We start from the raw sequence: 17,165 nt of genomic DNA on the forward strand, positions 1-17,165 counted from the left end.
TTGATTTAAGCAAACCAAAATCGTATCGAACCAGAATGTTTGCGTACCCATCACACCCCTTATAACTACACCTCGGTGTCAGCGGCTGCTGGAAATTTCTAAATAATTGGTCAAATTTTATTTCACTGCACCATTCTCTCCTGTCTTATCATTGTTGTCTGAGCCTTCCATTTGCATCCATATGTTTGAGTGACATTTTTGCTTGCAGATCGAAGTTGCCAGGAGTAAGACTTTGATTGACAGGTATGATGAATTATTCTGATTGGCTGAAGAGAGTGGCATAAAAGGCACATATTGGCCCTAGGTGCAGGGTTCTGCTCACTGAGGGGAACCTCTAAGTGCTCAATTAGAGACCAGCATGGAATCTCATGGAGACAAAAAGGTAACACAGACACATGCATATTAATCTGTCCGGCAACCAGCAACGATGAAACATTAAAATTAGGAGGCCTACACAAAACAATAACCCAAAATGGAACTGGAATTGGTAAAATGTAAAAAAAAAAAAGCCGGGCACATTTTATAAGAGAACAGTTGTGATAATTACTTTTTATTTTGTGGTTTATGTCTCCTGTATCTACACTTATTTCCTGCAATTTAGATATGGAGGACGTCCAAGCACCCCCTGTTGACAAGCCACTGGTGCTTGATGCTAAATAAGCCTACTCACATAAACTTGTAGATAAGGAATAACAATTTCTCCTTTGTGACTTAAAAGGAAGAAACAAAACTGTACGGTTCTCCTTGGATTTAAATCTCCACATGTGCACTTGGTTTGGATTCTTTTCTGCCCTGTATTATTCCATTTTAACTCTGTTACCTATAAAACACCTCCCAATCTGTCTGCCTTCATACAGCCGCAGTAGATTAAAGGTCTTGTGCATACCCTCCATGGAGGGGAACAACCCGATGAGGAACGGCTGAGCATCGCTCTCTTTCTCATCTCTAGTTGCGGTTACGAGTGGCAATAAATCTCTGGGCTGGGTGAGATCAGAGACCTGTCCATAGCTGGAAATGAAAGTCTTGTGTTTATCCTTCTAGTCAAGCCTCCAGGGCTGCAATGGCAGATATTAACAAGGCTGAGCAAGTAGCAAATATTTAAAAAGGAGATGAAAGCTGACAGGAACAAGCTAAGGACAGTACTTTGATTTCATGTGCGCTGAGCTCTGGGGTTGGCTGAGGAAAATTGCTCATTTGTTAATACAGGAAGTTGTCTGCTGGTTTACATCTGTGTTTGTTACATCAGAGGTGCCTGTCAAACTCATTGTAGGAGGACAGAAATAGCCACCCTGCTGTTATTGACAGATGATTGTTGGAGGTAACGCACAAAACAGCAGTGCTCTGTCTTCATCACAATGAGAAATTGATCTTACAAAGTCATCATTGCTGCTGTCCGTTTGTTGTTAGCTGCTGGTCAGGATAGTTGGCCATGGAGAAATGGTCCTAAAAGTATTTCACTGCTGTGGCAAGGTAAAAAAAAAAAAAGAGAAGGTATCTCGTTAATCTTGCAAAGTTAGGCAATACAAGAAGGGTTGGCAGAGTAAAACTCCCTCAGTTTGTAAAAAAAATAATAATAAAAATATTATTAATAATAATAATAATAATAATAATAATAATAATAATAATAGCTGTTCTACACTTGACACCAACTACTATGCCTAATGCACGTGGGTAATTTTACATGAGGTATATCCAATAGGACATTGTAATATTGTGAATATGGTACTTTTTTAGGGTTTTAAATGATACATACCACAAATCCTTAAATGTATACGCCGTGTATAATTTTTCAGGCAACAAGTTAATAACTTTGTCAAAAGAAAGAAATAACATCCTGAAAAAAAATATAAATTTAGCTCATGGGAGTTTAGGTTTGAAATAACAAGGGATGACATGGTAGATCCTGTCCTTAAAGCTTGTGGGTAGGGACACTTTGTCAGATTACATAACAGCAATAATTTTACATCCCGCATGGTCACTGACAGCAGTGCAACATTAAAGTAAATTTTGTTTGTAGCACGGATTTGTTGCGTCTGCCTCGGCTAGTATCTGAGAGGGCCTTGTATTAAGACATGGGAACTAACTGCTGTCACTTTATTACAGCAACAGTCAACAGGTTTAGAGGATGATGTCTTACAATATTTTTATGAGAACTGGGTCATAACCAACAATAGCCATGGAAGAAGGCACAATCTAAGGTTAACAATTAGAGCATATAATTCACCCAAAAGGGGTCAGTATCGTTATTGCTCTTGCTACTGGACAGGGTGCTCGCTCTCTGGAAAGTAGAACTAATTAATGATTCAATGTGAGAAATGCTTGCTTAGCAACCATGTACAGTAAATAAATTACAAAATTTTCATAAATAACATAATAGCTACCATTAACAGAGTTCAAAACTAAAAATAAATTGACCGTATTTCTGTGATGCACTGATGTAGTAAAGGTGTTGTTCTTTAGGTGTTTCCTCTCTTTGTGACTACAACAAATGATATCCACCAGTAGGAGGTGGCTCATAGATATGTCAATGTCACATTCTTGCATATTTTGTAAAGATCTGCTCGCGACAGTCAGTTGAAAATGGTTCTAATAAAAATTACTGAGCATTTCCTTAATTATCTCCATAATTCTTAAACTGTTATAATGTGCTTGAGTTGCTTCAGAAGTCAAATCTTGGAATAGCCTTTCACCTTTGCTAATTGTGTTCCATTTTCGAGTTGGAAACCATTGGGATTTGCCAATAGTTGTGATCAGTGATTAGGCTGCCGAGCAATACAGGCTGACAACGTATTTATCAATATCCTGTGTGCATAAACAGCACAAAACATGCTCAGAAACGGAGAACAGAGTGAGCCTACAAAAAGGAAGTGCAAAGAATCAGTTTCAACTTTCAATGTTTTATATGCACAACAACCACATTGGATCTTTCTTTTTGGCACTTTCCACTTGAGGGCACATTCTATTAGATTTTTATTGAAATTCTAACTTTCTAGTATACACAGAATTCACCATTAACTACCAAGAGAACCTAATATGCAAGTATTATAAAGATACAAACTAGTTTGTTTGAGTAAAGTTGAGTAGTCACGTACTATTACGTTATGAATTTCTACGGCAACTGCTCACTATGGTTGCATACAAAGGTTTTCCGATTAAATTATTGCATCCTGTTGGCTTTTATGTTTTATTTCTGTGTTTTACACTTTGTTTTTGCTCCTCTTGTTAGTACACAAAGCATTTTTGTATATAATTACCATAACAAGACTTCTTAACCAGAAGTACGATATTGTGCAAGCACGCAATGAGTAAACAAGGAGAGGCAATTGAGCCCACAGACATTCACATGACAATATAATGAATAAACACAATCAATCAATGGCAATGCCAGTAAATCTGGTTTATGGTGTGAAGCTGTTGGTTAAATTCAATGCAGCACATGAATTGAACCAATCAGGGAATCACTCCACTATCTGCCACTTGTATGGTAGGGACGTCGACATGCAATCAAGCTCAGCGAGGTGTCTACAGATATATGTCCCTGTCTGTAATGGAGTCGAGCAAGTCATCTTCTGATTTTTCTACGGTAGTGCTGGCCGGCAGATGGCACAACAGTATTTATGTGTTGTGATTGTGCCCGGGGCCAAGTTATTTTCAGGCTCAAAAAGGGCTGAGTAAACACTATTATAGGACGAAAACTTGACATATAGTCTTTTATTTGAAGATGAATACATGTTTTTTTTTTTATTTTTGTATGTTTTCTTTTTATGGTCAAAATATGTAACTAGGCCCCTTTAAAACCCACCAGATCAAGATACAGGCGCTAAAATTAGGCATTCTGATCAAAAGTAGGCATGAAACTATAAACAAAATAATAATAATAATACTTCAGAGCACCTTCGACGTAAAAGGATGATTTTTAATAAAACACTTATAAATGCCCCTTATAAAAAACAAAATCTGCACCTTTTCCTTGGTTGCTGAGTGAAAAAACATATTTTAAGACGTCCCAGATAATTAAGTGAAAATGCCAATTTAAATAATTGTCTCGGATTGGAAAATCTGTCGTCAAATATCCTGATATTTAACCAAAAGCTGTTTTTTTTCCATACCTAGGATATAAATCGCAGTGTAAATAAAGCTGATGTATTAGGAAAAAAACAGTTACAGCATATATTAACGAGTTATTTCGCTGCGTCTTCCGCGAATGTATCATTCTATAAAAAAACAATTTGCCATTGGGCTGCGAGTAAGGATCAAAGTGAACTTTCAGCGATGCCTTGCGTGTGTGCACCGCTCTTCTTGACATCTCTTAAATGACGCTTTGCGGTGTCGGCAGCCGCTCTCTTCATCTTATGTATGACTTTAGGCGGAGAAGAAGCAAACGCAACTTTTCCCTTGGAAAAAAAAAAAAAGAAGAAGAAGAAACAGCGTAGCAGAGGCGCGGAGTGGAGCGCTCTGACAGCAGATGCGGGCTTTGTGCATCAGGCTGATGGAGGGACTGCGCGTCTCCACTCGTTCACTTGCTCGTTTGCTAAGGATTTTCGGGCTTTTTAACTGACACGCTATCTTTGTTTTACCGGACCGAAAAGAAAAGCGTTAAACTCCTTTCCAACGTTTGCAGGTAGGTCATTAAATAACTCAAATTATTCCTTATGCACACTTATAAAACAACTGTTAGATAGAGCTGTATATCCTTTACGTTTACAGTCTACTGAGTCTTAAAAAAAAAAAAAAAAAAAAAAAAAAGCATTTTTCATGCAAGGTATTTATTTGTTAAGCTGTAAGGCATGGTTATAGTTATTATTCTTACTTTATTACATTCTATCAGCCAAGCCATTAGGTCTATTTGGGCGTCCCTCTGTGTCTCAGGTTGGATCTGAGCCAGCAGTCAGATTTTGTTGCGGTATTGAAGCAAATACGTTTTATTCCTTCCTATTTTATGTCAAAAACTGAAGAGGTTTTTCATCATGAGGTGAAGTGGTACTTCTCATGCACTGACTTCACTGTCTTATGTATCTGAGCCACTGGCGTGCTGTAAAAAACACAATGAATTAAGCAAAAAATACAGTCTGTGAAATATCTAACCCCTCCACCATCAATTATGCTTCATCAGGAAAAACCATAATGACTTTTCTGCTCTAATACCTGATTATGTATGACTAAGATGGTGCCTCTCTGTTCCAGGTGGCGATGTGTCTCTGTTTTTAAGGAAGATTCAGCTTTTCAAGATTTTCATTCAGATTCTGATTTTCAGGATTTTCATTTTTCACACGTGCAAATTATTTGAAAGAAGGGAACTGGAAGCATATACCACCAAGTGCAACATAACTTGTTGGATTAAATCTGCTTTCATTTTCAACAAAATAAGAGGGTGTTGCAAGAGATGGGGGACTCAAATATCAGCCACTTGATAGCAGCTTCTGCGGAAATGCATGACGGTCACCTGGATGGCCACTTGGATCAGTACACAGACAGCTATTACCTGGACTATGGTGTCCCTCCTGATGAGATTCCCAACACAACCCAGGGTCAGGCCTTCTTTGTTGCCACCATTGTCATTGGGATTGTCCTCGTGTGCATCATGCTTGTGTGTGGGCTCGGGAACTTTATATTCATTGCAACCCTGATGCGCTACAAAAAGCTGCGCAATCTCACCAATTTGCTCATTGCTAATCTGGCCATCTCAGACTTTATTGTGGCAGTGGTTTGCTGTCCCTTCCTGGTGGACTACTACGTGGTAAAACAACTTTCCTGGGATCATGGACTGGTTCTGTGCGCCTCTGTGAACTATCTCCGTACTGTGTCACTTTATGTGTCCACAAACGCGTTGCTGGCCATTGCAGTCGACAGGTATGAGGACGTTTTAAATGTTCAGAGTGTATGTGCTTGTTTACAGGGCCCATGGGAAAATATTTCCCCTGACAGTCTGCATGTGTTCAATATACAACTGCTTCTATAAAAAAATGAAAAAATAAAAATAAATCCCAGCATTGTCTGCTGAGCGCTGGATCGATATCACTTCCCAACAGTGTTTTTTCTAACATCGTGCTCTCATTCATGAAAGACACACAAACATTTTTCAAATTCCCTGCAGCTTTAACTGAAAAGGGAAACAGAGAAACAAAAGTTTTGTTCAATATATTTCTTGGATGACAGTAAAGCGTATGACTGGTTTGGCTGCTGGATTTTCAAGAACATTTTCAAACTATGAATTTATCTGCTAACAGCGATTGTATGTTTGATGCCATGCTTTTTCAGCAGTCTGCATTGTTTTAAAAAAAAAATCATTAAGGTTGATTAATACGTTATTGATTTTATAAAAGCAAATTAAAGCATAGAGAAGAAAAAACAGATTCTCACAAAAATTAATAATAAGTGAAAAAATAAGAAAAAGTTCCATTCTGTCAGAAACTGGGCTGCCAACATTTTAATCAAGCACTGAATGAGTATCCCTAAGGGTTCAACCAGGGAGGCAAGCAAAGTAGAATCCAAAATGTATCCATTCAAACTTGAATAACCTTACCAGGAGTTATTATAGAGAGAAAATTAAGAATCCATCTTTTTCTCTGTCTGTCTGTCTAATTGGGATGTTATGTGATAGACCAACAGAAGTAAAAGAAGAATTATACATACATTTTAGAAGTTCAAGAAATCCAAAGTGTGCTCTGCATTTCTACTTATTGCTCATCTTGCTTCCAACAATCTCCTTTATTCAGAACTTTGTATACAAACCTTTTTTTCTGAAATTACACCAGGAAGCTTTGCAAATCTAGTGACTGATTTTTTATTTTTATTTTGCTTTGCCCATTCCTTTCTGTACAATAGCTTAAACTCAGTCAGATTGGCTTAATATACCAGTATATACAGTATAGACCTAAAAGTTTGGACACACCTTCTCATTCAAAGAGTTTTCTTTATTTTCATGACTATGTAAATTCTAGATTCACACTGAAGGCATCAAAACTATGAATTAACACATGTGGAATTATATACTTAACAAAAAAGTGTGAAACAACTGAAAATATGTCTTATATTCTAAGTTCTAAGTAGCCACCTTTTGCTTTGATTACTGCTTCGCACACTCTTGGCATTATCTTGATGAGCTTCAAGAGGTAGTCACTTGAAATGGTTTTCACTTCACAGGTGTCCCCCGTCAGGTTTAATAAGTGGGATTTCTTGCCTTATAAATGGGGTAGGGACCATCAGTTGTGTTGTGCAGACGTCAGGTGGACACACAGCTGATAGTCCAACTGAATAGACTGTTAGAATTTGTATTATGGCAAGAAAAAAGCAGCTAAGTAAAGAAAAACGACTGACCATCATTACTTTAAGAAATGAAGGTCAGTCAGTACGAAAAATTGCGAAAACTTTGAAAGTGTCCCCAAGTGCAGTCACAAAAACCATCAAGCGCTACAAAGAAACTGGCTCACATGAGGACCGCCCCAGGAAAGGAAGGCCAGGAGTCACCTCTGCTGCGGAGGATAAGTTCATCTGAGTCACCAGCCTCAGAAATCGCAGGTTAACAGCACCTCAGATTAGAGAGCAAGTCAATGCCACACAGAGTTGTAGCAGCAGACACATCTCTAGAAGAACTGTTAAGAGGAGCCTGTGTGAATCAGGCCTTCGTGTTAAAATAACTGCTAGGAAACCACTGCTAAGGACAGGCAACAAGCAGAAGAGACCTGCTTGGGCTAAAGAACACAAGGAATGGACATTAGACCAGTGGAAATCTGTGCTTTGGTCTGATGAGTTCAAATTTGAGATCCTTGGTTCCAAATATTGTGTCTTTGTGCGATGCAGGAAAGGTGAACGGATGGACTCTACATGCCTGGTTCCCACCGTGAAGCATGGAGGAGGAGTTGTGATGGTGTAGGGGTGCTTTGCTGGTGACACTGTTGGGGATTTCTTCAAAATTAAAGGTATACTGAACCAGCATGGCTACCACAGCATCTTGCAGCAGCATGCTATTCCATCCGGTTTGCGTTTAGTTAGACCATCATTTATTTTTCAACAGGACAATGACCCCAAACACACCTCCAGGCTGTGTAAGGGCTATTTGACCAAGAAGGAGAGTGATAGGGTGCTGTGCCAGATGACCTGGCCACAATCACCGGACCTGAACCCAATCGAGATGGTTTGGGGTGAGCTGGACCGCAGAGTGAAGGCAAAAGGGCCAACAAGTGCTAAGCAACTGTGGGAACTCCTTAAAGACTGTTGGAAAACCATTTCAGGTGACTACCTCTTGAAGCTAATCAAGAGAATGCCAAGAGTGTGCGAAGCAGTAATCAAAGGAAAAGATGGCTACTTTGAAGAACCTAGAATATGACATATATATACTTCAAACAAGCTAGAATGAGCTTCAAGCCTTAGTAATGCAGCTTTCCTTAGACTACTTATTTGTCCTTTTGCCCTTGTCATTCTTATTACTGTGAAATATGTGCTTCTTTTGATTTTAGAGAGAACTGAACAACATGATGTGCATTCATGTCACATTTGCTTGAGCTATATGCAGCCAGCACAGTGGGTAGCGCTGTTGCCATGCAGCAAGAAGGTCTTGGGTTCAGGTCCTACCCTTTCCTGTGGTCTTTCTGTATGGAGATTGCATGCTCTCCCATGAGTGAGTTCTCTCAGGGTACTCTGGCTCCATAAAAGCATGACTGTTAAGTTAATTGGCCTCTTTGAATTCTCCTTAGATGTGAGTGTGTGTGAGAATGGTTGTTTGTCCTGTCTGTCTCTGTGTTGCCCTGCGATAGACTGGCGAACTGTCCAGGGTGTACCCCGCTTCTCGCCCTTTCACAGCTGAAGATAGGCACCAGCAACCCCTCGCGACCCCTTAAGGGACAGACGTGTTAGAAAATGGATGGATGCAGCCAAACAAGGCCTTTAAAATGTTTCCTTACTTAGATATTTTGGCTTTGAGGAGGTCCGTTTCCAGTATTTGAATCTCATTTCAGGCATTAAGGCTTAAGCATTCTTAGCAAAGCCATGTATCTGATTAGAAAATTAACAGACAAATTAAATTAGTTTATAAGTAAACCTGCTACGAGTGGATATCTTGGCAGGTGTGGAGTCCTATTCAAACCACTCCAGAGCCATTTAAAAGTTTTCACCCAATAGTGTTAAAAAAAGACAGCATTATACTTTAATGAACCTATTTTCTTCTGTGGCCGTAGTGGCCTTTATTTGACAGTTGCTACACAGGAAATTGGTGAAGAGAGAAGAGGAACGGCATGTGGCAAGGGTCTCCAGGCCAGGTTTCGATCCTTTGACAACCGCGAGGCCTCTTTACATGGATTGCATTTCTCTGCACCTGTGCCACCGCCACGTGCTTTATGTACTTATTTAATACTGTTGCCATTAAATAGGTAAATTGACAGGCTAAGCCAACTCTATTTAAAAAGCACTTTCAAAACAGCAGGCAATGACCGTGCTGAACAAAATGATTAAATAGGGTAATAAAACATTAAAATTTTAATCTAATCTGGCGCGCTGGTGGCGCAGCAGGTAGCGCGACCCATATACGGTCGACCCGGGTTCAAATCCGACCCGCGGTCCATTGCCGCATGTCTCTCCCCCTCTTCCACCCCCCTTCCTGTCAGCCTACTTTCTGAAAAAGTGAGCCACTAGAGCCACAACCAAAGTTTAATCTCCCTTGGATGCTCATGTTATTTCTAAAACAAAACAACAGCAGAAATAATAATGTGTTGACAGCAGTTACACACTTTTTAGTTAGTTTGACAGCAAAACAAGTCTAGTGGGAATTTGCCTATTTTTAAATAGTATACTTTTCTAACAGTATGCCACATAGGGTATGTCATTGAACTCGGATGCTCCTGGGTAATGTACATATTTATCCTGATTTGTAAATGCATTCAAGTGAATGAGATCTGGTTCTGTAAAATGTAAATCTTTTCAGAAAGGTTATTTTTCTCCAGGACTATCAGTAAACACACTGTAAAAATGGGCACCATAATGCATGGGATATTTATACTAGTTTGATTTAACTTGATGTATGTCATATCAAAGTGAAAGATTCACCTCCATTCAAACTTAAACCTATCCTTGAAAAGATGTGTGAGCATGTGCATTGTTTTTTTTTTTCATAATTCAATAACCCTGAAACAGCAACAGGAAATTGTTCCCATTATAATCAAACACAAACGAGTATCCACACTCATGACCAGTTGCCAGGTAAACATGTTCAATCACTTATTTATGTCAAATCAGAAATCACCCAATCACACTGCAGCGATTCAATACATTGGGAGACTTAGACACGATAAAGACAACATACTTAAGTTCAAGCTAAGAATCAGAATGTGGAAGAAATGAGATGTAGACATTTTTCATGGGTTTGAAGAGAAAAAAAAAAGTCCAATTTAAGAATGTAAATGTGTTGTTAAATTCAGAGGAGAATCAGCTGACTGGTTCAAGATTAAAGAAAAGTGCTTGAATATCCAGTCAATAATACCAAGATATGCAGAATGTTATCCCACAATGCTCAACACATCCAACCTTAAAGCACATGTGCTACACCTTGTGCCACTACTGTTGTTTAACAACAAATCATTGCATATCATTGGCCTAAAAATCTTTCTGACAGTTGGTCGGATAAATCCCACAATGACCTATGTTTGGGGCACAAATGAACTTGAACTGAAGTTAAGTTGAAGGCAAAAGAGGGTCAGACTAGCAATGTGTACTTAATAAAGTTGCCTGTGAGTGCATATTTGTATTTTCATTTGGTGCTGGTACTCATTCGAATAGATTAAATATAAATACCTAATGACTATTTGAACAAAGTAAACACCTTTGCAGTGACCGAATTAAATATTGTTTCTATCTATCTATCTATCTATCTATCTATCTATCTATCTATCTATCTATCTATCTATCTATCTATCTATCTATCTATCTATCTATCTATCTATCTGCAAAGTCTTTTCAGGACTAATTAAAAAAGAGATTTGTATATTAATTATAAATGTGGCACCCTATGCCCCAAATTGCTAAAAAGAATGTTTGCAATTTATTAGTTTAGTCAGTGGTAAGAACATACAAAAAAAGAAAGATGTACAAGACTTGGATTAAAACATCCCTTTTTTAAGAGAGAATGGAATGGAAAAGAAACAAAACTATACTGAATAAAGACAAAAAGCCATCTAGCCAAAAAAGAATACAAACAAGACCTGAAGGTCATCAAAAAGAGAGTAACAGGAAATTCGTTCAATTCCCTAAAATATTTTGTGATTTGAGAGTCCAAAGTGCCTTTAGATATGACAGACCACAGCTGCAGAAGACATGGTCAGGTTAAATCAGAGAACATGTCAACAACTCACAGTGGAAAAGACAGATATGCTTTCAATAGCTTTAGACATTAATACATTTCATCAAGATGCCTCAATATCATATAGTTTAACTGATGGAAGAATCTTGTTTTAAATGTTTAAATACAAGTTATTGGGTGCTTAAGTATAATGCAATCATTCCAAAATAAATGAGTATTCTGTAATTTTACACACATTGTTCTTTCTAACTATTGCAAAAATAATCTGTTTTAAAGGGGAATTTCATGCTTTTTATTTCTTCCTCTTTCACATTGAAATCTTTCAATTGTGGTCTATATAAAGTGGAACTGCAATGCTTTGGTCTGAATTCCTTGCAGTCACAATCAGGCATGAAAAAAAAAGCTTCTACTGGACTTCTGCTGACAAAAAGCTTTAAATAATAAGACACCTGCCTGCTGTCAAGGACAAGAAAACAGATGTGAGTAATGGGCTTAATTGCAGAGGAGCAGAGAGGCGGGCTCGTAGGTGCAGTTCAACAGGGCAGGGAAGGTGCAGCAGGATGCATATAGCAAACAGACCAGTGGTCTCATTTATAAAGCGTGCGTACGCACAAAATCCTGAAACATGCATACGTCACTTTCCCCGCAAACGTCGGAATATAAATAATAAAAATACTTGATGGTAATATGTGTGGTCCTCATGGCAACTCTGACCCAGGCCTCACCAATATCCCATGTGTTAAACTTGCTTGCGCTGGTGATAGATAACTATACAAAAGGACCTTTCAATAACATAAAAAAAAAAATCCCATAATCCATCTTAAAACTTAAATAAAAGTCCGCACATTTCATTTGGGTTTTCTAACATCTCATTCCTCTCCCCTATGATCACCAGGGTGATGTGTTCCACAGATTAACAAATAGTAGTGACACAGTGTGGTGCAATTATTTTAATTGCTTTAAACAGTCAAATACACTTGTGCATAATGGCTGCACAGTGGATTCATTGGTAATGCTGAAAGACCTTGCAGATAGGAGAATTACAAGGAAACGCGGATCAAATATTTCCTGGCCGATGATGAATGGCCAATATGCCGCTTTAGACTCCGAGCATTGCATTCGGCTATAACCTATAGGGGAATGTGGCTATTCAGGTACAGCTGTGGTCTATGCAGGAAAATTGTGTGTGCGCATGGTTTTATAAATCAGAATTTGTTTTAGTGTATGCCATTTTCTTGGTGTACGTACCCTTTTAGCATGGATTCTACACAAAGTTTCATAAATGAGACCCCAGATCATGACATATATATGTAATCTTCAATGTACATTGTTGGGAGTTTATTTGAATGAGCAACAGAAAGTAGTAATTGTGAAGTACTGAACACATAGGCACAGCACACTTCACAGATTTTTTATCCTTAAAAAAAAAAGTGTTCCTTAATTCCACTTAGTAAACTGCATTACGTTGATTTGGTCAGTTACATAAAATACCAACACTGTAGAGTAAAGTTTGAGCTTGAACGCGTGAATGTGACAGGTTTCAAAGGGTATCCATACATTTGCAAGTCACTGTATATAGACAAATATCTTATAAAACAAAAATAACTGGAATTTTCATTCATTTTGTAAAATCTATTCATGAATCATAGACAATGTAACAATGAATATCATAACTACACTTAGACATACATGTAAAATTAAAGGTGCATGCCCTATGATAAAAGGTTTATGTATACTAGTGGATAAAATTCACCTCTTTTACCAGAGAAAACAAGTGAATAGACAATGCAAAAGTAATGCATGCACAAAAAAAGAAGTTTGTCAGGGATTGGGGATTGTTCATATTGGGGATTAACTTTTAATGTGTCTAAAACGTAACAGCAAAGCCGGATAATTGGCGTTAAGCCTGTCAAAGTCATTACTTAAAATTACTGAACAAGAAACAGCTCACTGAGTGCAGCTTGATGTGGAGAATCCCAATGCTTGTTGTCATGCAAGCAGATGAGAATTCATTTAATTATCTGTACTCTGTATCTGAATGTGGCATATATCCATAAATCAATATGTAATTTATTAGGAACTCTACAGCATTCTAAAGTTTAGTGTTAATAAAAAAGAGAACAGTTAAAGTATTCAATCATATAAAAAAACACTATCATTGATGAGTGATTCAAACCGCACATTGTACTAAGATGTTTATCCAGTTTCTCAGCTCATTCTTGTCATGTCAGTTTTCTTAGACAGATATCAGGCTGATAAGATATAACAACTGTGAGCATTAAGTCCACGTCGAAACTCCCACCACACAATACAGAGCTAGAAAGAATCATTCCATGCAATATTTTACTACTATTTAATGTTATTGTGTACACATCCATCATGATAGATGATTTTTTCTAAATAAATGTCCATAAAGTTACCCTTCTGTAAATGCTGACTATTATTTCTGTATTTAATTCTGACTGTTCATGTTCACACCCAAATAGTCAGAATTGAATACACACAGTGCCTTGGAAAGTATCAACACCCTTACAGATTTAATCTCTTTTGGCTTTTTCGTTGCACTAAAGTGTTTTGACTGATAAAACAAATTTCAGTGTGAACGATAGCCATTAAAAAACTACAAAATCTTGAGAAAAAAAGCTATAAAACCCACCTTGTACAGAAAATGATTTGCCAATGACCAGGCATTCTTTTTTTATAAAAAATTGTGGTAGGGTATAAAATTTCCAGGATCCCTATCCTGAAGCAGCAAACCAGCCCCAGACTATCAACACACTACCACGTGTTTGACTGTAGTTACACGTTTCTTTTCTGAAATGTTTTCTTAGTACATTAGATGTAATGACCATCTTTGGCTTTTGTATTGTTAGACCATGGAGTATTTTCCTAAAAGTGTTAGGTTTCATTGAGTAAAAGTGAGGTGGGCCTGAGGTGAGTCTTTTTGGCCAGCAGCTATTCTTGCCTTAGAACTCACCTTTGTATATTATTCTGCCCAGTCTCTTTCTTGTTGTTGAATCGTTAAAACTGAGATCAACTAAGGCAAAATAGTGCCTCAGACCTTCAGTGCATTACCGTAGATTGTGTCATGGATTCTTTTGTAACCTTCTGGAAGACTTTTAAATGTGCTTATGGAGTTCGTTTGGTGTTCCAGCCACTCCAAGAGAGGTTCATCACTGGTCCATGTTTTCTCTATTTATGTGTAATGCCTCATACTGTGGACTATTGAACTCCTATAAATGGCTTTGTAACTCTTTCTTGGCGAGTTAGACGTTGTGTCTGTTCTGTTCTTTAAATTATTTGCATCTGAGAGATAAGTTGCTTAGTAAAGATGAAGCATGGATGTGGCTAGTAAAACTAAACTGAACTGAAGAAAATGCAAATCATAGTTAATTCATAATTTAACAAAGTGGAAAATTACTTCTTCAAATATAACCAGATTTTGTGAAAGAAAATTCAACATTTCTCTTTAAAAAAACAAAAAACAAAAAAACTACAAAATCTGTAAGGGCCACATATTTTTCATGGCACTACATATCTTTGGGGCCAACCGAACATTAGGGCTCCAATACCTGTTGATTGTCAAAGATTAATTTCCTGTCTTGTCAATGATACAATGCTATGTCTCTGTTCTTATAGGTACATGGCAATAGTACATCCTCTGAGACCTCGTATGAAGTATCAGACAGCCTACTGCCTATTAACAGGAGTCTGGATAGTTCCCATTCTGATATCAATTCCCTCCGCCTATTTTGCTTCTGAAACCAAGTACCCTCATGGTGGCACCTCCTCAACCACTCACAAAGTCTTTTGTGCCCAGATATGGCCAGTAGACCAGCAGGCCTACTATCGATCCTACTTCCTGTTTGTTTTTGCTGTGGAGTTTGTAAGCCCTGTCATCGTCATGTCAGTGTGTTATGCCTGCATTTCCCGTGAACTGTGGTTCAAAAATGTCCCAGGCTTTCAGACCGAGCAGATACGGAAGAGGTTGCGTTGCCGTCGCAAAACTGTGATGGTCCTCATTGGAATTTTGACTGCGTACATCTTGTGCTGGGCCCCATACTATGGCTACACCATTCTACGAGACTTTCATCCAACACTAATCTCTCGCCAGAAAAACTCATTGGTAGCGTTTTACATTATTGAGTGCATTGCCATGAGCAACAGTATGATAAATACCTTCTGTTTTGTCAGTGTCAAGAATAACACTGTCAAGTATCTAAAGAAAATTGTCCTGTTGCGCTGGAGGTCAACGTATGTCCCTAACAAGAGTGTTGATGAAATGGATATAAGAACTTCCTCCATGCCAGTAACTGAAGAGATTGAATGCATTCACCTAAGGTGATGAGAATAAATGTTGGTAAAACTGTCATTGAGATTTCAGCTGCTTTTATCCAGTTTCCTTTCGTCATTATTTTGACACTGAGTTTGTTCCTCATATTTCAGAAAAAGTTAAGTTCTTGTGGAGAAGAAGAAACTTTGAAACAGTCAGTTATATCAGCTGTGACTTAAAAAATGACCATCTGTCAATTAATATTTTCTTGCCTCACAACATGTCTCTGGAAAAGAAAATCTATGTTGTGTGTATCTTGTGTCAAAGTGCTTTGAGTGGTCAGCCAGTATCTGAATAGGGAACAATAACTATAGAAAAGGAAAACATATTATTACAAGTCCTGTGTGTGTGCAGCAGACACTACACTGACCAAGATGTGGTGTACAAAGTATGTGGAGTATTGTAATGTAGACTGTGGTGTGAAAAGGCTTCAGGTAATTACAAGACAAGGATACCAAGACGCAGCCCAGATCTTTGGGAATGATTTTTGCCAATATATTGTTCCATAGAAAATGTCTGTTTATGTCTATGTAATTGTTTTTATTTTATTCATGCAGTGGCTAGACATTTAGCACTGAAAAATATTGCTGTATCTTTATAATCATTTTCAATGACACACCTGATTATTGACTGCGTATTGATGGTTCCATATTCTTAATCTTTGTATTACTTATACTTGCTTTGTTCATAGTGATGTATAATTAGATCAGGTTTTACATAAAAATAGTTTTGTATAGCTTGTTTTAAAGGGACCATGACAACAAAACTGAAGACCAAAGGATCTGTTCAGGGGTGGTAAGCTTTGTTGCTTTGCTCAGAAAATGGCTTATCTTTCTACATGGGTTGTCTTTCTACATAATTAATATTCTCAAATCAGAACACAGCAAACACCCTTCCCTTTCCGTTTAACCCTATCCCCTCCTCCCCCCAGCTGATGCACCGGCTGTGAGTCACGCTAGCATGTCTGACTGCTCTACCTGAAAGGAGGAAGGCTGATGAGCAAGCAGACGGCAGCCCCAGTTCAGTCTGCCTGTATCGGCTGTAACAGGAGGCAGTCACCGTAGAAGCTGTACAAAAATCCCAATATTCCACCTCAAACTAACTTACTAAAAAGTGGAGCAGATATGTCCGAGGGTTGTCTAAAATCCTTCAGGAATAAGTGGTTCACTTACTTCTGAAGGATGAGAGAATCACAGAAGAGTGGCCGAAGTTCATTTATGGGGACTTTACTGAAGACTGTTTCCTGAGGAGGAATTTAAGTTGTGCTTTAAAAAAAAAAAAAAGATTAAAAAAAAAAAAAACTTTTGTACCTTGGCCTGTTTTCCAGATATGGTTGTAGCCAATCAGAGTGAAGTCAACTTGGTAGCTCTGCAAATCATTGCCGTAACCAACCCTTTTACTGGGGAGGGACACTTAGCCTGAAAAAACAACATGACATTATTTTTTAAATGAAATTCTTTGGAGAAGTTATACATGCAGCGATATCAAAAACATGAAATGGTTTATACAGTGATGTCATGGCACCTTTAAACATCGTCCAGCTGA

At 38.1% G+C, this 17,165-nt stretch overlaps 1 protein-coding gene across 1 annotated transcript; it reads left to right on the forward strand.

Moving 5' to 3' along the window:
• Positions 1 to 4,266: 4,266 nt before the first annotated feature.
• On the forward strand, positions 4,267 to 16,903 carry prokr1b (prokineticin receptor 1b). The gene is made up of 3 exons (XM_012854301.3): positions 4,267 to 4,621; positions 5,185 to 5,850; positions 14,927 to 16,903. Exons 2-3 carry the CDS (start codon positions 5,384 to 5,386, stop codon positions 15,630 to 15,632), a joined length of 1,173 nt encoding a protein of 390 aa, XP_012709755.2. The 5' UTR covers positions 4,267 to 4,621; positions 5,185 to 5,383; the 3' UTR covers positions 15,633 to 16,903.
• The last annotated feature ends 262 nt before the right edge of the window (positions 16,904 to 17,165 follow it).

Source organism: Fundulus heteroclitus, chromosome 22 (genome assembly GCF_011125445.2).
Source record: "Fundulus heteroclitus isolate FHET01 chromosome 22, MU-UCD_Fhet_4.1, whole genome shotgun sequence".
NCBI classification, from domain to species: Eukaryota; Metazoa; Chordata; class Actinopteri; order Cyprinodontiformes; family Fundulidae; genus Fundulus; species Fundulus heteroclitus.

Coding starts and splice junctions, on each gene's coding strand:
- prokr1b (XM_012854301.3), top strand. CDS start 5,384: ATGGGGGACTCAAATATCAGCCACTTGATAGCAGCTTCTGCGGAAATG. Junction 5,851..14,926: donor CTGGCCATTGCAGTCGACAG/GTATGAGGACGT, acceptor CTGTTCTTATAG/GTACATGGCAATAGTACATC.